We start from the raw sequence: 23,635 nt of genomic DNA, 5'->3' as shown, positions 1-23,635 counted from the left end.
TTTTGTGGCCACTTAAAAGTTATCATGTCCTTCTGTCTTATTTTATGCCTCCCTCTCTCATATGCTTTTGCAAGCTTTTAGCACTTGTTGCTCTCATGGTAAACAATCAAATACAGATATGTGACACCCCATTTCCTCAGTGGTCGCCCCCTTTCATTTTGTGATCTGGCCAGTCTGAGGGTCAGATTGTGTTTGCAGTACCCTTCTCAGCCCTGGCTGTGAGTGAGGATCATTGTTTGCCAGACTCCGTGAGGTTGGGCCTCTGAGTTGTTGGACAACCCCTGACTTAGTGTCTGTACCTGCATGCATGAATGCGCGCACACACACACACACACGCATGCACGCACGCGCACAACACACACACACACACACATTAATGCACACAGACACAGATGGGACCAGAGACATTGGGCACGGTGGACATTGGGGCTCCAGATGGTGAAGTGTGTCTGCCAGGTTGTGTAACAGAATTGTGGGTCTGGAGCCAGTGAAGTTGAGGTCACAGCCCAGAGCCTTTCATCTGCCATGGGCAAGATACGTTTAGCCCACTAATTAAATTAGAAATAAGATGCTGCTGCTGCTGCTGCGTCGCTTCAGTCGTGTCCGACTCTGTGCAACCCCATAGACGGAAGCCCACCAGGCTCCGCTGTCCCTGGGATTCTCCAGGCAAGAACACTGGAGTGGGTTGCCATTTCCTCCTCCAGTGCATGAAAGTGAAAAGTGAAAGTGAAGTCGCTCAGTCGTGTCCGACTCTTCGCGACCCCACGGACTGCAGCCTACCAGGCTCTTCTGTCCATGGGATTTTCCAGGCAAGAGTACTGGAGTGGGGTGCCATTGCCTTCTCCATGGACACTTGCTTATTTTTTATTGTATTAAAATACACGTAAAGTTTACCATCTTAACCATTTAAGTGCCCAGTTCAGTGATACATTTAGACTGTTATAGAGCCATCACCACCATCCATTCCCTTCAAGCTTTGCATCTTGTAAAACTAAAACTGTGTGTCTGTTAAACAATAACTTTCCATTCTCCCCTCCCTCTAGCCCCTGACAGCCACCATTGTACTTTGTGTCTCGATCATTTTGACTTTTTAAAGTACCTTATATAATTGGAGTCATGCAGTATTTATCTTTTTGTGACTGGCTTGCTTCACTTAGCATAATGTCTTCAAGGTTCATCCATGATGTAGCATATTAGAGAATTTCCTTCCTTTTTAAGGCTGCATAGTGCTCATTGTATGTGTATACTACCTTTTGCTTATCCATTGATCCATTGATAGACACTTGGGTTGCTTCTATGTTTTAGCTATTGTGAATAATGTTGCAATCAATATTACCGTACAAATATATCTTTGAGACCCTGCTTTCAGTCCTTTGGGGTATATATCCAGAAATGGAATTGTTGGGTTATATGGTAACTCATTAATTTTTTGAGGAACCTCCATCCTGCCTTCTGCAGCAGCTGTACCATTTTGCATTCCCACCAGCAGTGCAAAAGGGTTCAGATTGCTTCACATCCTTGTCAGCACTTGTCATTTTCTGTTTTTGTTTTTTTTTTTGATAATAGCCACCCTTTTGGGTGTGAGATGGTATCTCATGTAGCTTTGATCTACATTTCCCCAGTGATTAGTGATGTGGAACATCTTTCCATGCTCTTGTTGGCCATTTGTACATCTTCTTTGGAGGGATGTATATTCAAATTCTTTTGAAATTATTTGCATCCCTTTATTTTTAAACCCAATATTGTGCTCTAATATTTTATAACTGTGTAGGATAGATAAGCCAAATGTTGTGGCATACAGATATACACAAATATATGAATTTACTTATTCCCAAAGTGTTACTTTTGGGGCAAAATTAGGAAGTACCCTAAAAATATTTAAAAACTCTTTTTAAAGTCACAGAGTTTTTATGTGTAAGTTTATACATAAATGTACGTAAAACAAAAGTATATTAAATATCAGACAAGAAACAGATGTGACCTGGATGTGTTATCTACTGGGAGCTTTGTAACTCCTAGCATGTCCACTTGTGTGAAAGCACATTCACGCACACAGTTGCAGCCCTGTTGTCAAACTCAGAAGAACCGGTCACTAGTTAACCTGGAGAGTTGATTAAAAGGATGAGAATGCATGAAAACTGACACATACTTGACACATTTTGTTTTAAATGAGAAAATTTATAAGCAGCATGTTGATTAGCATTTTGATTTTTCCTAGCTAGTCGTTTACACATGGAGACCCTGATAATTTTTTCCCAGTGCTCTGTCACTTGGTATAAAATTTAGAGTACCAAAAATTTTCTGATGTTGGCTCAAGGACTTTTCCTAGAAGAAGGATCTTCTGATTGTAGTGTCTATTATAGAAACTCAGCCATAATCTATTGCCTACATCTTCCATTTATATTTCTTTAAGGCAGACCTAGGGTTTAGCAATCCTTGCAGAGGTAATCTACGTTCAGGATTCTTTTAGACTTTTTCCAGTCGTTAAGAATTCTCTCTTGCACATCTAATTCACCAGCAGAATTTTTCATGATTTGCCTTCACTGAGCCTTTACAAGGTATTTAATTTTGTTTTTAGAGAAATGACTCCTTTTTGACATTCATAGTTAACCGCTTTTACATGGTGCTTGGAGAGTATAAATGCAAAGCAAATACAATTGGCACAGAAAGGAAGCACAGTTCACCTGGCATGAGCACACAGCTCTATCGGTGGGAGCAAATGTGAGCAGGTGTGTTGGCGCTTTGACCACCGGTGACTGACACTCGTGTGGGAGTCGCCGTGTGTTCTGAGCTCTTCATGTGGATTGACTCATTTAATCTTCCCAGTACCCCATTGGGTAAGGCACTGTTGTTTCTTCTTTCCAGATGGGGAGAATGATGCACAGAGAGGCTGCGAGATTTGCCTAAGAGTAGTTTTCTAACTGCCAGCATTCAACCTGCCTTAGTCATTTCATTTTGGAAAAGGAATGAGAACGTTTTACATGGAGGTAAATTAAGAGCAGGGAGAGCGAGTAAGAGTGCAGCTGTGTAGAGATATTTGTCCCTTAAACAAAACCCCCGTCATAAGACATAAAGCCTTCCAAAACATTCTCCACAGTGTCCTAAAGTTAGAGTCTAGGCTTTTAGAGGTAGAAATGACCTACATAATCACTTATCCCATTGCCTACAGATCCTGCAGGGTAACCAAGGCACAAAAGGGTGAGATGATTTGCTTTACAAGGATCCAACTAGTTAATGGCAGGTCCTTTGTGAGATTAAGCTTCCTGGCTTGCTCCACATTTTCTTCCAGGAGAAAGGGATGCATGCCTTCCTGAGAGAAACATTCAGGAAATGAGTCAGAGCTTGCCAAAGGAGGAGGGGAAGGTTGGTAGATAGGAACACCTTAGTTTTCAAATCGAATCCACATCTGTCTCAAGCTAGTGTAGAGCTTCTACCAGAGATTCTTAGGGCTGGAAAAGGTCTAGTGATGTGGTTTTATCCATCCTGTCTAGAAAAGGAAGGAATGAGGCCAGCTGGGCATCTCCAAGGCAGATGATTCTCTCGCCACTTGAGAAGGCTGAGCCTTGAAGAGGTAAATTCATTATCCAGAATCACACAGACAGAAGGGAGTGGAAGCTGGGTGTGGACCGCCTCTTGATAAAGCTGAGGCCCAGGGTCTTTGTGATGCCCCTCATGGGGCAGGGCAGTTGTGTGACAACAGGTTCTCTTGTCAAGAAGTTCTTATAAAAGCTACTCCTAAATGTCTCTTTAATTTCAATGTATATCCTTCTGCATCACTTCTTGGCCTTTTGGCTAAGATCAGTGTGCATATCCTTCTGAAGTCCTCAGTAACAATGAAAGCAATTGGTCATAGTATTTTGGGTAATAATCTTTATATATATATATTTTAAATTGGGATATAAAGAACAATTTATATGTAATTTATATACAATTAATTCTTGTATAAAGAACAATTGTATACACTTAAGGTGTACAGTATGATGAGTTGATACACACATGCATTGTAAAATGGTTTTAAGGCTTTTTCTCTGTTATTGAACCTTTAAAAATTGAAGTATAATCAACTTTTCACGCTGTTAGTTCTTGGGGCATATCACAGTGGTTTGATATCTGTATATTTCAAGATGATCACCACCATAAGTCTCGTTATCATCTGTCATCACAAAGCCCTTGCAATACTGATGACTTATTCCCCTTGCTGTACCTTCATCCCCGTGACTCATTTACTCTGTAACTTGAAATTTGTTCTTCTTCATCTCCCTCACCAATTCTATTCACCTCCCCCACCCCAACCCCTCTAACAACCACCTGTTTTTTCTCTGTTTCTATGACTCTGTTTAGGTAATGTTTGTTCATTTGTTTTGTTTTTAGATTTCACATATAAATGAAATCATATGGTATTTGTCTGCTTTATTTAACTTAGCATAATACCCTTGAGATCCATCTATGTTGTCACAGATGGAAAGATTTCATTCTTTATTATAGCTGTGTAATACTAAATTTTATATATATATATACACAAACACGCACACACTCGCTACATATTCTTTAACTACATCTATTGATGGTTGCTTCCTTATCTTGGCTGTTGAAAATAATGCTGCAGTGAACATAGGGGTGTGTGTGTGTGTGTATATATATATATCTTTTTGAATTAATGTTTTTGTTTTCTTCAGAAAAAAATGCCCCAAAGTGGAATTGCTGGGACATATGGTAGTTCTATCTTTAGTTTTTGAGGAAGCTCCATACAATTCTCCTAGTGCCTGCGCCAAAGTACATTCCCACCAACAGTGCTGAGCATTCCCTTTTCTCCACATCCTTGTCAGTACTTGTTATTTGTTGTCTTTTTGATGATAGCCATTCTGATGGGTGTGAGGTGACCCCTCATTATGGATTTGATGATATTTTGTGAGTGAAATTGCACCTTGGATATTTTTGAGTCTACATGTGGGGGGAAAGAAGACCAGTTAGGAGTGTTTGGGTGCTAGTCGAATCTTGAGGTGGAGGGAATCTCTTTCAGATCACCACTGCTCATGCTCATATCTGTTGTGTAGCATCTCCAGCAGGCCTGTGCTGGGTAGTTTTCAGTCCAGGAATAAGAGATATATGACAAAGGGAACTCGCCACCTTAGACAGCCGACTCCATCTTTGGCTGGGAAGTCATGCTCACATATAATCTTTTCAGGATGAAACTTTTTAAAACATTACTTTAGATTTATGTTTACAAAAATAGTTCATGTTGAGCATGGAAACTTGGAGAACTGCAGAAAGCTCAAGGAAGAATATGAAAACCTATGCATACTGGTTATCTTTTGCTATATAACAAATTACCCAAAGCTTAGCAGCTTAGAGTGACTAACTCTTATTATTTCATATTATTGGAGAGTCAGGATTCTGGGAGTGGCTTAGCTGGCTCAGTGGCTTAGTTCTCTTGTGGAGTTGCAGTCATGCTGCAAGTTGAAGCTGCAGTCATCTGGAGGTTTGACTGGGGCTGGTGCGGCTGTTTTCAGACTCAGTCACGTGCGTGCTGGCAGGAGGCTTCCGTTCTTGCCACTCCTCTGCCTCGGGCTGCTCACGGTGTTGGCTTCTCTCTGCACCAAGGTGATCTGAGAGAAAGACAGCTTGCACTGGGGAGTGACCAAGGTAGAAGCCAGAATCTTTTATAAGCTTGTCTTAGAAACGGCATTCCATCACCTGTGTTGAATTCGGTCAGTCACATAACCAACCCAGATATGATGTCGTAGGACGGACTAGCCGAGGCTGTGAATACCAGGTGGTGGGGATCACTGGAGGCTGCCTACCACTGTTTGTCGATTAAAATTTTGTTAGAATAAATTACGTATGTTTTTACTCACTGTTCTTTCTATTCCCCTAAGAGTATTACAAAATAGAGAAGATCATTGGGGAAAAGAACATCCGAAGGGAACACAGTGTAGAGGGATGAATGCACCAATGAGCTGTTTAGGGCACTGCCATCCTTGAGACATTTGCTGATTTTATTCTGAGTCTGCATTATTGAGCTGTGTGTAGTCTGGGGAGAGGGGAGTGATGGGAGTGGCATGAAGGATCTGGATAAGCCTTGATCCTGAGGTCGTTCGTGGCTTGGAAAACTGGGGTCCTGCTGCCGCGGAGATGGGGTAAGGACTTGAGGATTCTGTCCAGGCTGCAACGTGGAGAGAGTCTTGACCCCTGGACCCCTTCACTCTCCTATTTTGGATGCAGTATAAGAAGCAGAGATTTGTAAGAGATACTCCAATTTTTACAAATAATTATTTGAAGAAAAATATGTAGGCACTTCAGTCATAAATGTATAGAAGGTGACTTAAAAGCGTTTTGGCGGGAATTTTGTTTATGAAAAACAGTGTACTGAGACTTAATAGGAAATTGTAACATCTGGATGAACAATAATGTTCTATAACCCCTTCCTTCAGCTATTAAGTCACAAAGATAATACAGGAAACTCACGGGTACACGGTAGGTAGTACATACTTATAGATGTGTGACATTTTAAAACCACGCATGCAGAGTGTTAAAAAGAAAAGCACATACCTGTATAGTATTTTGGTGAATCATGGTATTACAAAAGCAAACGGTAATATCGAATACATTTAAATGAATTCTCTTATAGTCAAAGGAAATTTGCAAGTAAAAATTGGCACAAAACAAATAGCACAATGGAATAAATTTGAATAAATACCTGCATAGGCAGTCACAGGACATGTTGATAAAAATTTGAAAATAAACTGATACAAGTGTAGCAAGATATGAATTTTGAAGGGATTCCTAGGTTATGTGTTCAAGAAAAGCTAATACTTCACTGAATGGTAGTGTGTGTGGACAAAGTAACAGCAGGGAAACTGCGTTAGTTTTCCCAGGGTGGCTTGAACCTAGTGTCTAGGACTGCTTGTCTGCTGCTTTGGGTTGCGTGTTACACTAGTCATACAGCTGTGAATCCTAGAGGTTGGGGGGTAGGGAGAAGCCCAGACCCGGCCTCTGGTCAGCACAGTGGTCCGTGGCTCCCTCCCCGCTCAGTTGAGGACGCTTTGGCAGACTAGGAGCTAAAACAGCAAACGGGTGTGACCTCCCCACCCTGCATGCCTCAGCCAGAAGCGACTCCTGGCTTTCTTCCTCCCAGGCCAGACCTGTTGGTGGCCCTGGGTGGACAGCAGGCAGGACAGCCACAGAGTAGCCACTGCTGCTCTTTGGCTGGACCCTGGGAGGTGAAGTGCCCCGAGGCATTGTTTTGAAAATGGAGCAACTTCATGACCAGCAGTTGTCTCGAGCCCTTTACACATCCTCCGTTTCAGGCCTGGAGCTCTGTGCATCCCATGATGGATCCAGATGTGGTCCCCATCAGAGAGTCTGAGGACCCTGAGACTTCCCATGGGTATGTTTGCTCCTGTTGCTGCTTATGCTTTAGAAGATTCTCTGTCAGGTGTTGAGCTGAGCCCCTTGCAGGCAGCCACACACCCCATCTTGTCCTGCAGTCAGCTGGAACCCAGCCAGCTCTGCCTGGACCATGCGAGAAGGTAGACCCTAACACCTCTGCCTGGGGAGCAGTGCTGCCCGTAATAACAGAGCCACAGGGAAGATGGAGCCAGGGCCCAGTGACAGGGTGCCGAGGGACGTGGCCGCAGATGGGAGCCACGGCTAGGCTTGTCGTGTGCAGGGTCCTCACAGACTCCTGGCATGAAGAGGCTGTGTTGCAGACCCAAATGTTGGCTTGTTCATTGGCCAACCCTGGGTGGGCAATGAGGACTTTGTGGGGAACACAAGGTTTGGCAGCAGAAAGATCTAAAATCAGTTACCTAACCTCATTTGCACCTTAGTATCCTTATCTGTAAAATGGGGCACCTGCCCAATGGAGTCACAGCGAGGATTGAATTAGGTCATGTGTTGGGAAGCACTAGGGTCATTGCTGGTACGTAGTGAGGGTTTAGTCATCCTGGTTGAAAATATAAACGTGTAATCCTGTGTGAATCTGATAACCTCTCTGTGCTGTGCTAAGCCGCTTCAGTCGTGTCTGACTCTGCAGCCCTCTGGACTGTGTAGCCCAGCAGGCTCCTCTGTCTGTGGAATTCTCAAGGCAAGAATACTGGAGTGGGGTGCCATTTCCTTCTCCAGGGGATTTTCCTGACCCAGGGATGGAAGGCGCATATCATATCTCCTTCATTGGCAGGCGGGTTCTTTACCACTAGCGCCACCTGGGAAGCCCAAGAACATCTTTGCTAAGCCGCTTCAGTCGTGTCCGACTCTGTGCGACCCCATAGACGGCAGCTCACCAGGCTCCGCCGTCCCTAGGATTCTCCAGGCAAGAATACTGGAGTGGGTTGCCATTTCCTTCTCCAGTGCATGAAAGGGAAAAGTGAAAGTGAAGTTGCTCAGTCGTGTCCGACTCGTAGCGACCCCATGGACTGTAGCCTACCAGGCTCCTCCATCCATGGGATTTTCTAGGCAAGAGTACTGGAGTGGGGTGCCATTGCCTTCTCCGAGAACGTCTTTAGTTTACTGTAAATGAAAGGACTAGACTGTTTGTTGGTTCTCAGTGTCTCTTCCTCAGATTAACTCCCCTTGCTTTCTCCCTAGGTCCAGCCTCCACCCAGTCTCCTTGCTCCCACTCCTGTAGTGGGGTACGGGTAGAGAGGAGCAGGCAGCTGGGAAAGTGGGAACAGCTGTGAGCTTTGGGGGGCCCTGGCCTTAAGCTGCTTCCTAAAGCTGTCTGCCTTCTGAGCTTCAGTCTCCTCGGCTGTGTGGTGGGTGGAGGCTAGCACCGTCTACTTCACAGGGCGGTGAGAATTCTTACTATATGGTCTGTAGTTCCTGGCACACACTGGTGACCAACATGAGGAAGCTGTTGTCGCTGTGTCTTAAGAGTCAAAGGGACTTCCATCCCCGGACATCTGAGGCTGTGTCATGGGGTGTGCTTATGAGACCTGTCTGCCTCGGACCTGTCTTCTGTCCCGGTCTCAGTGTCCTCGTCAGCCTCTGGCAGCACACGGCCACATCTGCCTAAAGAGTGAGGGTATGGTTGGGTGAACCCGAGCACGGGGCCTGAGGCTGGTGGCAGTCTGCAGCGATCCTTTTCCCACCAGGCAGTCAGTGCGAATGACTGGAGGAGCCAACCATGCTCTAGTTTTCTGACCAAAGCTGAGCTTTGTGCTTCCGTGGCAGGGTGGACCCCTTTGCTTGAACATTCTCAGACTCTTCATCTTTAGTTGCACCACTCCTTAGGGTCCTACTAGTGTTTGGACTCAAAGCCAGAAGGTTCTGAAGGATCATAAATCTATGATCTTCTGACAGAATGATCTCTCTTGACCAAACAGGACAGGCAGGTTACAGGGGAAGCTGGTTGCAGAAGTTCTTCTCTAGCGCTAATGTAGATGGGGTTCAGCCTCTGGAGGGGGATGCCTGGCTCCCTGCTCCAGGCCAGGTTACTTATGTCTTCAGGTTCTACACTTGGCACAGTGAAGGTGGTAATGGTGTTCACCTCAGAAGGTTGTTGTGAAATGTCAGTGGGATCATACAGAGAAAGTACTCACCTGTACCAGGGCCATTTCAGGGATTCAAATAAATGTTAGCTCTTGTTTCTATTTATAACGGGCATATGATTTTTACACTTGCTCCCACATCTGGCAGTTTCTTACTCATCAGAAGTAATCATTTCAAATCCTAAAATAGACCTTACCAGTTTGCAGGGAAAGTCTCTGGTCTTTGAGGGCACACCTGTCTTGGTTGAATGTGGAACCACCAAATGAAGATATCTAGTGGACAGTTACAGATGTTAGCAATCTCTGGATCACGTGCTCAACCACATTATAGATAGTGCTTGGAGGCAAGGGCTGCACCTGCCTCTGTGTGTATTCTCAGTGTGTGAATGGGGGCCACGTGGCGATTGCAGTGGTCAAGAAACATTTGCGGTTTAGAGCTTGGGGTCTGGAGTAAGGAAGGCTTCCTGGTTTCACATCCTGGCTTCACCACTGTCAATCTGACGGTGGTGACCTTGGGTGAGTCACTTAATTCAACTGTCTCCTCACCTGTTAAATGTAGATAAAGTACATTTTCTCCTGGGGTAATTGCAAAGATGGAATAAGATCAATGAGAAGCAGTTTGCACTGTGGTCACTCTGAACTGGCAGCGGTCAGCACCATACTCCCATCCCCTGCGGGAAGGTGGGCAGGACCAGCCTGGCTTGTGCACCTTGCACTGTAGTTTATTGGTAGTGAACATAGCTGGTAAATACACAATGAAAAAAAAATACCTGTTTCTCACTCTAGAAGTGATTGGATTAGATATCCAGTTAATACATAGTCTCATTTATATGTGGAATCTGAAAAAGTCAAACTGAAAAACAGTAGAATGGTGGTGGTCACCGGGGGTTGGAGGGAGTGGAGGAAATGAGATGTTGGTAAAGGGTACAAAGTTTCAGTTATGCAGGGTGAATAAGTCCTTCCGATCTAATGTACAGTAATGCGACTGTAGTTAATGATACTCTATAGTATGTATGAAATTTGCTGAGAGAGTAGATCTTAAGTATTGTTAACATACAGATACACAGAAGGGTAACTGTTTGAGGTGATGGCTGTGTTAATGAGCTTGATTGTAATCATTTCACAATGTATCAAAATATCACATTATTGAGTAAAAATTCTGTTTAAGGTGTACAATTATATCTCAGTAAAGCTGGAAAAATGCAAATCTCAATAATGTTGCAGTGCTACCTCTGAAGGACTTCCCAGCTGGCGCTAGTGGTAAAGCCTGCTGACACAGTCGACGTAAGAGACTTGGGTTCAAACCCTAGGTTGGGAAGATCCTCTGGAGGAGGGCATGGCAACCCACTCCAGTATTCTTGCCTGGAGAATCCCACTGACAGGAGCCTGGCGGGCTACAGTCCATAGGTCAGAAAGAGTCAGACACGACTGAAGTGACTTAGCACATGCGCACACAGACACACACGCGCACACGCACGCTATCTCTGAAGTGAATAGGGGAGCTTTGCAGAGTTATCATGATGCCTCATTATAATAATTGGCTGGCTTTGGGTTAAATATGAGGTCTGATCATTCCAATCTGGCCTCTGGGTTTTTTTTGCTATTTTATTCAACATTCTTTCATAAACTAAGTGTTGTCTAGGTAAACATTTATGAAAGTCAAAACACCAGAACAGATTAAAGCTGGAACCAGGCAGGATGCTACATCAGTGTTTTAGTGGCAGCGAAAAACATCATCTGTTACATTTAATTATTGTAGCTAGTTTGAGTTCTGTTAGTTTGGTAGTGTTTGGAGTTGATTTCCAAATGTATTCAGGATTTTATACCAGTTTCCTGATTCTGCACGCTTAAGGAATATCTTAATAAAAGTAAGTTAAGGTGACACTGAGAGTCGAAATTTTTCCTTTTAAAGAGGGTCCATACTTCAGTCAAGGAACATCAGCTAGGTCATTCAGAGTGTGCAGGGAAGAGTCGTGTGCTCAGCTGGCATTTCTGGTCTGTAGAAAACACTCAGTCACATTCTCTGTCCGGTTCACACACTGGACAGGGGAGAACTTTTACTGTCCTGGTTTCTCTGGGCATTGGGCGACTGGGTTATTCTGACTGTGTGGAGGGCTTTTTCGATTCTTGTGTGTGTGTGTGTTTTTTTTAATTCTTGTGTGCTGTTTTTAGCAGAAAAAGGGAAGCATATTTTCTCTCTTTTGCCGCTTACTACTCCTGCCTTCCATATTATATTCATCAGATACAGCCACTTCTTATTTTTCCTCTGTTAAATGAGACACACCATTGTTCTATCAGCTGTTACTTCTTTTTCACATTTTTGTGTTAGGAAGTTGACTGTTGGCAGGTTCTCAGCACGCATGCTTTCACCCCCACTCCCATGATGATATCTAGACTTTCTCCAACCTTTCTTTCTTCTGTGCTCTTTACAGATGACACTCTTAGTCCTCATGGTTGTCCCCAGAGGTAGGTAGGATCAGATAGAGCATCTGAGTGTGAGAATAGAGGGCCAGAGCGAGGGAGTCTGAGGAACGCAGTGGGTTACTTACTTATTTTATGTCGGTATTTCTGCTTTTGGCCGACTTCTGCATTTGGACCTATTTTTGTATTTTCCTCAAAGAGTTTTGCAAGTGATAACAGTCACCAACTTCATTACTGCAGAATGAAATAAAAGGTTTACTAATGTAGCTATTGAGAAATAACCTCTCAAATCTTTTTAGGGTTATTAAGAGTGCAGTTTTAACTGTTGATTTTGGTGTGATTCCCCCCTCCCCCCGCCCCGGGATTTGGAGTGTATTTAAATTGATCTTAAATTCTGAAACTGAATGATCAAAAGGAACCCCACTAATAATAGTTGCCTAAAGTCTATTCAGTTTAGCTGTTTGAAGGTACAAGATTAATATGCCTAAAGCCTGGCTCTGATCATTTCATAGTTTTGTTTTGTTTCTTTTTAAATATTATGAGCTTTGAAGTCAAAAGACCTGGCTTCATTTTATGGGCTGGTTATATAATCTGTCTGATTCTCACTTTCTTCCTCTGAAATGGAGATAATAATACCCACTTCAAAGGAGGGTTGTTGAGATTGAGTGAGGTCGTGTGTGTGAGATACTAAGCACAGTACATGTTAACAAAACCTAAAAATAAAAAAGGTGGAAAGCTAAAAACCTATAATGACCTCTTTGCCTTTAAAATGTAAAATCCATATTCTTTAATAGTATGTTCTAGACTCTTTATAGTCTGGCCTACAGTGACCTCATTACCAAGTTGTTATTTTCCAGCCAGATAGACAATTTCACTCTTCATTTTCCATAAAACTCTCAAACATTTTGACCAAGACCCTCAATAAGAAGTACATTTTACATATGAAACAAAAGTTTCATGAAGCAGTACTTCATCTTGCCACATGAAATACATTCTGTTCCGTATAGAACATGCTGGTCTGACCTGCTAAACTGATATCAGCAGATTTTCAACCAGCAGGTTTGAAACTTGCTGGTTGAAAACTCACCGATGTAGAAGACTCATCTTCATTTCTTGACATTCTCACCCTCTCTGGATACCCATCTCCCCCCTCCCCACCATGTAATCTTCCCTCATCTTGGCAGCTGATGGCCTTCTGTGAACTTCTCATTTTTTTCTCAGTCTCATTTATGGAATTTACTGCAAATTCGTTTTTAGGTTAATTATTGACTTATCTCTGTGACTAGATGGCAAATGGTTGGTCCCTGTGGTCATTTATCAGCCTGTGTGTGTAGCAGGAGTCCTGCCCATTGCTCTGAGGTTCAGACTCCAAGGTGTTTGTTAAGAAATTGCCCGGTGTCTTGGCTGCTTCAGTCTTTTGGCTGCTTTGCTGACATTTGAAAGCCATAAAACTGGGTTTGGTGTGGACTCGGGAGCAGCAGGAGCTTCTTGCCATGACTACTGCCTTGGATTCCTGTGTCTCTGGAAAAGAATGATACAGATTGGCATCAGAGTTCCAGCTTCTAAATGGAGATTCTCAATTTCCTGTTTTCTGACATGACTTTGCTAGATCTGAGGTGCCTTTCAGCCCCAGCAGTGTGTGAGCAAAGATCAGTAACAGCCTCCTCTCTGATTAAGCATAGCCTGGTATCTTTAAACCTCAGGCCTTTGCAGCATGGAACAGGTAATGATTTTAGCCTATGAGACCTGCATTTTATAACATAAGACACTTTTAGGTAAGTTTCCATGTGTAGATACACTGTTCTCTAGATCCTATATTGAGGGTATTTATACATAGTATTATTGATGTAGACCCTTTCATTTACCATGAAAAAATATTATATAAACCAGAATGGAGTATTTATATCTTAGGCATGCACCCTTATCTCATGTTTGGAGCCTAGTTTTGAGATTCTGACTAATGATGAGATTTAGAGGCATGCAGGACCCATTTTATGTTTACACAGATTATCTACCCAAAGGTCGACCTCATTTAAAGGGACTGATTTAATTCAGGAAAGTTATTTTTCTCTTTTAAATCTAATTTAAGAAGCTTGTCTGAAATAGTAATAGATAGCAGAGAACTGTTTGTGCAGCAATATAAACCAGCAGATCTAGACATAGTGACATCTTTCCACAATGAAATGGACACAGCAGAAATATCTAGGGAATTATAGATTAAAAACAAATTACTTAACATCCAATAAAGCAGTGAAAAGATAAATAACACACTGATAACTGCATAAAAAGCATCTAGTAGAAGTTACTGATGCACAGTTTTTATAATAACTTTATTTTTTAAGAGGCTGAGGGACACTTAGGTTTTTACAGTAAATCTGTTCATCCATAGACACGTTTTTCTTATTTGAGCATCAGACACTTGTAGGGACTTATGAAGTGAGCTTAGTTAAATTCAGCACTCAGAGAATTTGCACAGAAGCTTCCTTATTTTGATTCTTCCCCATCCAGTCTGCCATTTATCAGAGCTAAGATGTATGTCAGAGGAAGCGGGATTTGTCTTAAAAGAGATTTGGAGGAAATCTTCCTTCAATATTTATAGTGCTTGACAAAGTCATGTTCACACGGAAGTCAGTATGGATATGAGGAAGTTAAAGTCGGGTGGCTTATTTTACATTACTGGCTGAAAGCCTGTCTGATGGGATTGATGTGGAGCACTAATTAATCACCCAGGGTCTCCTCATTCACTAATCACATTGCATGAAACTTCCTTGCTGGCTGAGACTCAAGGGCAAACCATGGGCGTCCAGCCAGCTTATTTTTCATAAGCATTACGCTACCTTTATAAATTAGTGTGAACCTAATGTATACTGTCAGCAGTTTACTTTCCCATGGTAACCCTCTCTGGTTAACCAGCTTTAAATGAAATCTTACACTGAGAATAAGAAGAAGCTTCTTGAAAAATGGTGGGGGGGAAGGAAGGTTTAAAATCTTCTTTGTAATCTTTTTTTTCCCATGATATATAGATTTCAGTAAAAAATCTTCTGGATTGACTTAACACACAGATGACATGATCATTGCCTTTTGTTGTCTGAAAAGTGAGCCTATATGATCTTTAAGGAAGAGACTTTTTCCATAACATTTTTAATTGCAATAATAATTTGTTCATTGAGTGCATACTATACACAGAATACTTACCTTAACTGAGATATTCTCACATCAGTCCTGTGAGGATGCTGTTACTACCACCGCTTATGGGTGAGAAAACTGAGAGCTGTCAACTTGTCCAGGGTCATATCTATCTTGGCCAGGGCCCAGATGTGAACCATGGTTTGTCATCAAAGGCCATGCTCATTTGCTTGTGTTACTATTCATGGCTCTCATGGCTCATCTGGTCCCTTTATACTATCCCTTTTAACTTGAGGAAAAGGTGGTCTTAGTCTTTAAAAAATATTCCTATTTCCATATTCATTTGTTGCATTCATCTGGATTAATAAATCCTTTTAGAAGCATGTTGATCTCTAGCACATTGTTTTATGTCTTCAAATCATTTTAATGTCTTACAGCTTTGGCTCAGAGGACAAAAAAATTGTGGGCATCTTTAAACCAGAGGAAATAGGTACAGCTTATTTACACATCACTCACGCTGTTGTTCATCTTGAAATGGTTCCAGACAAGAAAAGGAAAATTCCAGAGTGCACATACATGGATAGTTTCCAAGGCAGTGCCTGTTGAGAACACAGTCTTCCATCCTGAAGCTGTGAATGGGTCAGGTACAGCTTGTCCTGTATGTAAATTAATTTCTGAGAGTCTGTGTAATAAACTCTTCTATGAAAGAACATATAGAAGAGTGATTTGTCAAAACCCACTTCCCCTATTAAAAATACCTAGCTAGAGAGACTGGGTTGATATTTGGTGGTTTATATGGGCCCTGTGTTAAGCCAATACTTTCCTCCTTAGTATGCAGTGCTGATGTTCCTGGTTGAAAAGAATCCATTCCATTTCTTTTTATGGTTTCATGAAAAGTTGGAAAGGGGAAAAACTGAGCTGAACATACCGAATAATAGCTAAATGGTGCCAGCAGTCTGCCCTTTTGTTTTCAGACGTTCTCCCTCCCCATCCTTTGTGAGTCATTGAGCCAGTAGGACCTATCAAAGACGCCTCAGTGTATAGAACATTTTATGTGGGGCTTATTTGTCATCCACAGCAAAGGCCTAATTGCCTCCAGGCCTCCTTTCACATGATAATCAATGGATTTGTATCTCCTGGGTGTGCTCTATGTATTCTACATTCATTTCTCAAGATGTCTTAGATTGTGATCAAATATAAAGCATCAGAAAGATGCTGTCAATCCAGTAAAAACATTAAGGGCATTTAAAAATGTACATGGAAATGTAAAAAGAGCTTGAAATGAAGGTACCTACTATTAGTCTTTTTTGTGCATATTTAATTGGATCAAAATTACAACATCTGTGATAGCTATGAAGAAGGCTAAATGGCATTTCTAGGGTGTAGCATGTTTCTCTTAGAACTTAGCATTTCAAAGGCCCACTGAGAGAAAATTCGAGTCCTGTTTTAATATGAACTAGTGGTTCTCAAAGGTGACTTCATGGATGCCTTTGTTACTGATGTTATCATTAAGATTTCATTTTATACATCCTGAATTCTAACAAGAGGTCAGTATACTCTGAATATAGTTTCCTGTAGTGGTTTTGCCTAAGTGGGGTGGGAGGAGGCTGTGCACGTGGGTGATGAGTGGGTGATGGGGGCGGAGAGGGTAGGCACCAGCATTCCACTCATTCTGTCTATAATGCCTGGAAAATTGGAGTTACATCCCCCTGGTGTTCCTTAACAATTATTTCTAGCTAAGACACATGATTACTAAAATTCATCTGAAATATGCAGTTATTTCTTAGAAAAATTTTTAATACTTACAGTTAAATGAGAACATTTTTAATTGAAAGAATTATACATTGACTATAGCAAAAAAATTTGTTCAGTAAGGGAGTCACTTTCCCCCCAGAAAATATACCACTATATTTCTCTGAAAAGAAAGGATATATATGTATGTGTGTATTTGATTTTTTTTTTTTTTTTCCTGTGCCTCAGGCTTCTGGTGTCTTAGTTCCCTGACCAGGGATTGAACCCAGGGCCCTGGCAGTGAAAGTGCTGAGTCCTAACCACTGGACTGCCAGGAAATTCCCAAGAAAGGATATTTTATGGAATAAGCAAACATTTTTTTTAAAAAAATGCTCTTTCTGTGCTCTGTTGCATCTGATTCTTTGCAACTCCTTGGACTGTAGCCCACTAGGCTCCTCTCTCCATGGAATTTTCCAGACAAGAATGCTGGAGTGCATTGCCATTTCCTTCTCCAGGGGATCTTCCCAACCCAGGGATCAAACCTGCATCTCTTGTGTCTTCTGCACTGCAGGTAGATTCTTTACCACTGTGCCTCCTGGGAAGCCCTTAAAAGGCATAACAAAAATTTAAAACACACAGGCATAGGAAGGATTTGTATTAGTTGTGTTTTTTTTTTTAAAAGAATACCAGAAATAACTCTGAGTTAATAGCTCCTCTGCCTCCTCAGCTCTGACCGAGCTGACTTCCAACATTGCAGACCAGGGCAAGCTATGGACACCAGGGAACAGTCTGTTGGGGGAGAGGGGAACACCAGCCCTCCTTCTGTAAAACAGTACCAGTAAATGTTAAGAGCTGGGAGGAAGCTGAGAATGTACCCTGCCCACCAGCTAGCAAGTTACCTATCTCAGTGTCATAGATGCTGGCAGAGACGCCAGACTCCTGGTTCAGATGATACAGGACACAATTTTAGGAGCCAGTGTATCAACATTCTTTACTTACTCTTTCCCTGAGCCCTAGTTTCCACAGGGTGATGCAGAGCAGGCCAGTTGACACCTGTGCACATAATGAGCTGTGTTATAGGCTGGGAGCCCTGAATTTAGGGAACTCAAAACTTTTATAATGGGTCGCAAGCCTGCTGCAGCCTTTGCAACATTTCTGGGAACATTGTCTCCATCTTCTAAGGCTGTCTGCTGTACATGTCTCTTGAAAAGATAGTCTGTCACAAATGACTCACTTGTAATGCCAATTGATTCATAAGGAGTGCAGAAACTCAAGAAAATGATCTGCCAACATAAAATACTCTGGAAACAGACCCCAAATAAGCACAGATTCCATGAACAGCTCCTGTGCACTGACGTTTACCGGCTGCATATGTTCCGATAACACAGCCAGTAGCAACAGTGTGTATCTCACTGTGATTTTATCAGATGGGTGAAATGTGATAATTTAATTATATCCGGTATCTGGATCACATATCCTTTTCAAAACGTCTTCCCTTCCCTCGTGTTGGTCACTGCAGTCCTGTGTATAGGAGTTGTTATTCTCCATCTATACTTGAGGAGACGGTTGTCCAGTGACTTGACCAAATTCACATGCTAGTATGAAATCTGGGGTTTCCTGACACCTAGTCTGTTAGTCTTTGAGACCTATGGCCTAACTCTTTCCCTTTTGTCTTTTACAAAGGCAGAGGGCATTACCGGCCATTACGGAGGTGACCCCAGTGCCGAGTTCCTTTGTGGTGGTCGCTGTCCCTCTCAGCTCATCTTGGGTCTTGCTCAGGCATCCTGCTGGGATTGTCTGGTGATGGTGCCCGTGGTCTCCAAGGCCAGGGATGAGTCTGAAATAAGGGAAGTGATTGTGTTGAATGTTTTCTTGTTGCTCTAAGTTTTATTTCCAGTTTAGTTGAACACAGGCAGTCTCCACTGTGTCAGCTCTTTTGCTTAGCAGAGCAGCCCCATCGGCTTCCCTAGTGGCTCAGAATCCACCTGCAATGCAGGAGACCCAGGTTTGATCCCTGGGTCAGGAAGAGCCCCTGGAGAAGGAAATGGCAACCCACTCCAGTACTCTTGCCCAGAGAATCCCGTGGACGAGGAGCTTGGCGGGCTACAGTCCATGGGGTTGCAAGAGTTGGACACGACTGAGCGGCTAACCCTTCACTTCAACATATAATCACAAGTGGCAGACTTTTTATCTTTGCTTTTGGGGGCAGCTGTCTGTCTTGGTACCTGCTGCCCCTCTGTCTACCTCTGTGACCCTCCCTCCAGTTCCCTCTGTGCACTTCACCGTGAATCTTACTGTCCTCTGGGATGATTCCTCGGTCCTCTTCTCTACAGACTCTTTACGTGGCCTTAACAATAACCACAGGAACAATTACTCATTGAGCATGTCCTGCATGCCAGGCCCTTTTCAAAGCACATGACGTGCTTTATTGCTTTCAGTCTCCCTCAGTGGCCCTATGAGATGGATACTGCTATCTCCACATTTAGAGAGGAGGAAATAGAGAACTGAGAGGGTCAGCTGTTTGTCCGAGGTCACACAGTAAGTGATGGAGCTGAATTTCTCACCTCTGTGTGCTCTCTGGCCTCCTGGCCCTCCTGCGACTATGTCAGGACACCTTAACTTGCACATCTGAGTCCATCTGAGTGGTAACGTGTCTGAAACTGATTTTGCGAAATGATGTTTCTCCTAAAATCTTCTCGCTCACCCACATTCCTAACTTTGAGAAGGACATCGTAGGCTATTAAGTTGCTTCAGCTAAAATCCTGGGAATTTTCATAGATTCCTCTTTCTTCCTCATCTCCCACCACTAATTCACTCATTCATTCAACAAGTGTTTATTTAAGACCTACTGTGAAGCGCACATTGTTCTAAGTTTAGGGGGTACAGAAGGAGCTGGAAGAATCTCTGCTTCCATGGAGCAGTGTTTTCGTGGAAATCAGTATCCTCATTTTATAGATTTGGAAACTGAGGAATAGAGAGATTGAGTGACTTGCCCATATTGTCACGTATTTAGGGTGGAAACTGAAGCGTTCTCGTTGAGAAAACCATGGTCTTGACCTTACACCCCATGCTTCCTGTCACCGTGTCCTGTGGAATCTCCTCCTTCATCTTCTGTCTTCACCTGACTGCCACTGCTTTTCTGGGCTCATATCACTGTCACCAGAGTTACTGCAGGAACCTCCTTACTCATCTCACCTGCAGTCTCACCTCCCTTCTCTTTATTCTCTGTACTGTACTGGAATCATTTTTCCAAAATGCAGTCTGATCCTGTCATTGTCTCACCAAAAATCCTTGGTTGGCTTCAAGTAGCTTGGTGGTGCCTTGGTCCCCAAGACACACACAGCCTACTTAGCAATGTCAGCCTTCACCAAGTACCACAGTTAGCTGGAGTCCTGGTTAAGACAGAGCTTGCAGAGCCCCATCCCCAGAGTTGCTGAGGAGGTGGGCCTGGGACCCCCTGAGAATCCGCAATTCTGACAAGTCTGTGGAGCAGGACCCACGCTGAGAATCGCTGCTGGCCCAGGGCCTGGCCTGATGTCTCCGCTCCAGCCCAGGCAGCACTTCTGGTTTCCTGAGGGACAGGCTATTTCAGGCTTTGTTCCTTTTGCACACACTGCTTCCTCTGCAGGAGACACTCTTCCTTTTTCCTTCCCCGTTGCTTCCTAGGAAGCTTCCTCTGACCCCCGCTGCCACCCCACCCTGCAGGGAGCCCAGGGCCTCACCTCTGTGTCTCTGTGGCTCTGCATCTCTGAGCAGGTGCCATGCCATTCCCTGTGCTTGAGTCTTGGTTTTGCTTAGAACAGTCCCACTTTCTGCCCCTCGACAGTTAGCTCTCTAAGACATCATCTGTTATGCTTTTCGCCTTCCTGTCCGTGGCATCTAGCATAGTGCCCAGTGTATATAGAAACTATGTACTTATTGAGGGAATTGAAATACATAATCCTACTTGTGCTTTTAAAAAAGAGTAATCCTATTGTAATTTTTCTCTGCATTTCCCATTAAGCCTTGCGTCAGATGTTTCTTTAAAACTTTACGATGTTTCAACACAAAAACAGTGTACATCTGAGAGTCTTTAACTTTCGAAGCTGCTGTTCGCTGGAGCTGCACTGCTTGGCGGCTTAATGCAAACAACAGGAGCTTATTTCTACAAAGGCTGATGTTTGTCTGCAGATAGCTTACTTCTCATACTTGTGTGAAATTCTTGAGTCCTTCAGTCCTCCTCAGCTTTCAGAACATCTGTGTGGTCTCTTCTTAGCCTTGGTTTTTATCTCAACAGAGAAGTATAGATGGAGTAGCCCAGGCAGTATAAGCCTGGCTTTGACTGAGACGAAGATCAGTGGTCTGTAAACTTGCAGCCTCCATGTTTCCATCCAGAACTGCACGATCCCCCATGTTCCTTTCTGTGTGCATGCATTGCCTGAGAGATTTCCAAGAGGAATATGGGTTTTATGGCCTGCAGAGCCCTCCCCGCCTTCCTCTCCCTTCCCATCTCAGATTACTGAGAAACTGAAATTGCACTGGTTCTTGCCAAAATGTTAAGCTCCAAACTCTTAACAAAGGAGTTTGTGAATGAGATTGTCCCTGGATTGTAGACATTTCTTCAAGAGGTGCTCTGGCTGTCTCCTGGTGCAGGGTGAGCTCAAAGGTAGAGAGAGCCCTGCCCTCCTCTCTGGGAAAACAAGAGGAGAAAACACAGGTCTATAATGCTTGGGAACCACATCTCTGCTTGGGAACCATTTCTGGAGTTCTGGCTGTGTCATTCTGCTTCCAAAATTCAGTCAGCAAGCAGAAGGCAGCCCTTTCTCTGAGGAAGAACATGGCTGAATCACGTGGAGCTTCTCACACCAGGTCACAACAGCTTTCCCGGTAGTTCAGAGCCACCATAGTCTGTCCTCAGCTATTGGGAAAAGCACCCTCCACCAGATCATTGTTAGTCTCTGGAGCCCCATCGTGCTCATGCCTGTTCCACACACTTAATTGTTTATAGCCAGCTTGTCACAAGACTAAGCGTGAGAGAAATTGGTCTCTTATTTCTGTCTTAGGACCCTCTTGGTAGCAAGTAACAGGAAGCCCCCAAAGTAATTTGAGTCAGGATGGGAGGATGAGATGTACAGTAGGGACCCAGGGGCATCGCGTGGAACTCAGGGTCAGGATGTGTGGCTGGGGTCCTGGGGATGAGGGGTGGAAAGTGGGCAGGAACAGAAGTCCCCCTTTTTTGCTTCTGTATCTGCATGCTCCCTCTGTAGCACCCCAGTCTATTCCAGCCTAAGGGAGACTGAAGCTGACAAAAATCACCATGTCCAACGCTCAATTTCTGGGCAAGAGAGACTCTGATCTTGTATTGGATAAATGGCTCTTTCTGAGACGCAGGCCCACCGCAGTCTGCTTCTCAGTCTACAGAGGGTGGGCCCTCCTTTGCATACATGACTGCAGGGGCCCACCCTTGAGGAGGGTGGCCAGTTTTCATAAAAGGGGGGTGTAGATGGAGATGTTGCCCCAGTCAATATTACTTACAATTTTTTTAGATTTTTTTTTTTAATGTAGACCGTTTTGAAAGTCTTTATTGGATATTACTTCTGTTTTATGTTTTAGTTTTTTGGCCATGAGACATGTAGGGTCTTAACCTCCTGACCGTGTTTTGAACCCATACCCTCTGCATTGGAAGGCAAAGTCCCAACCTCTAGACTGCCAGAAAAGTCCCGATATTGGTTATAATTTATATTCCACATTCTTCCCCAAAGATTCTGTTTTTTAGAATGGATATAACGGAACCAAAACAAATCATGGAGGGTGTAAAGTAAAAGCGAAGAGTGGTAAGGTTAGGGGGAAGGACGATGCATTGAGAAGCCCTGATGGGGAGAAGTTTAGTGTGGGGTTTCAGAATTAGCAGGTTTTTAAGTTCTGACGCCAGTGACACCCAGTATTCATGAACAAGACTGATGAGACAAGAAAAAGACTCAAGGTTAAACACGATCTCAATATCCTGACTGGAGTGTATTTCTTGTAAACGCGCAGGGGTACTTGTAGATGCTGTTCCTGGAAGGAGCCTCCCGCCTGCGTCAGGGGAAGGAGATGATTCATTGGAGGCAGGTGTTCCTGCCCCTTAAATAGGCACATGTTGTGCAGTTAACACAGCCCCCATCGCTCCCCGAGTCTGACCTCAGGCCGTGTGGCACCTTTTCAGCCCTGTGTGTGTAAATGTCCGGTAAGGGTCTATATGCGAGAGGTGCAGCAGCTAAGAGGAGAGGGGCCGCTGGTCACTGTGAATGAGGATGCTTTCTCATCCTTGGAGGAGGCAGGGCTGCACCTAGAGGAAGCAGGAGTCACCCTGACCTGGCCTAGGTCTGGGGAGAGGAGGTGGCAGCTAAGAAAGGACTAAGGATGGGGAGGGAACCGACATGTAGGAAGTGCCAACCATTCCAGGCATGTGAGTCGAGTTTTGAATGTCACCCAGGCCTTACACTGTCACATTGACCCCTGAAGTTGCTCTGTTTCCTCAGGGGCCCTTAGTATCTCTGTTTGACACATTAGGACCAGGGGGCTCTGGGAAATCAGGAAGCCCTCCCGTAGTTCTTTCTGTCTCCAGGAGAAACCAGTCACCGCCACGGCCTTCAGAACCCAACCAGTGTGGGTCCTGTTGCTCCATTAAACCTGGACACCTCAGCTTAGGCCCTTAGCCAGGCTGCTGCTTTGCCTCGAACTCGGTTCCCTGACACCTACCAGCCAGCTCCTTCCTGTCCTTCGTGTCTTTGCTTATGTGACTTTCTTGGTGGAGACTTGCTCTGTCCGCTCCATTTCAGCGTCACAGCAGCTCACTCCGCCCTGGACCACACCTCATTCCCCCATGCTGTTCTCTTTTCCCGCAGCGT

At 43.8% G+C, this 23,635-nt stretch overlaps 1 protein-coding gene across 7 annotated transcripts in view; it reads left to right on the top strand.

Moving 5' to 3' along the window:
* The window catches only part of TSPAN5 (tetraspanin 5), a 179,680-nt gene that overhangs the window by 112,501 nt on the left and 43,544 nt on the right, over positions 1-23,635 (top strand). For 2 of the 7 annotated variants that reach the window (XM_081596363.1, XM_081596354.1), the window contains exon 2: positions 2,866-2,987. The exons of 4 other annotated variants lie outside the window; for them this stretch is intronic. In XM_081596363.1, the coding sequence (XP_081452489.1) occupies positions 2,967-2,987 (21 nt within the window). In that variant the 5' untranslated portion in view covers positions 2,866-2,966. Of the gene's footprint in view, positions 1-2,865; positions 2,988-3,491; positions 3,572-23,635 lie in introns of all 7 variants that reach the window. One more of the 7 variants, XM_081596374.1, reaches the window with a different exon arrangement.

The sequence above is a fragment of the Giraffa tippelskirchi genome, chromosome 1 (genome assembly GCF_054371585.1).
Source record: "Giraffa tippelskirchi isolate mGirTip1 chromosome 1, T2T-mGirTip1v1.2.pri, whole genome shotgun sequence".
NCBI classification, from domain to species: Eukaryota; Metazoa; Chordata; class Mammalia; order Artiodactyla; family Giraffidae; genus Giraffa; species Giraffa tippelskirchi.
Note: the sequence above shows the minus strand (reverse complement) of the source record. Positions and strands in the feature narration are given on the sequence as shown.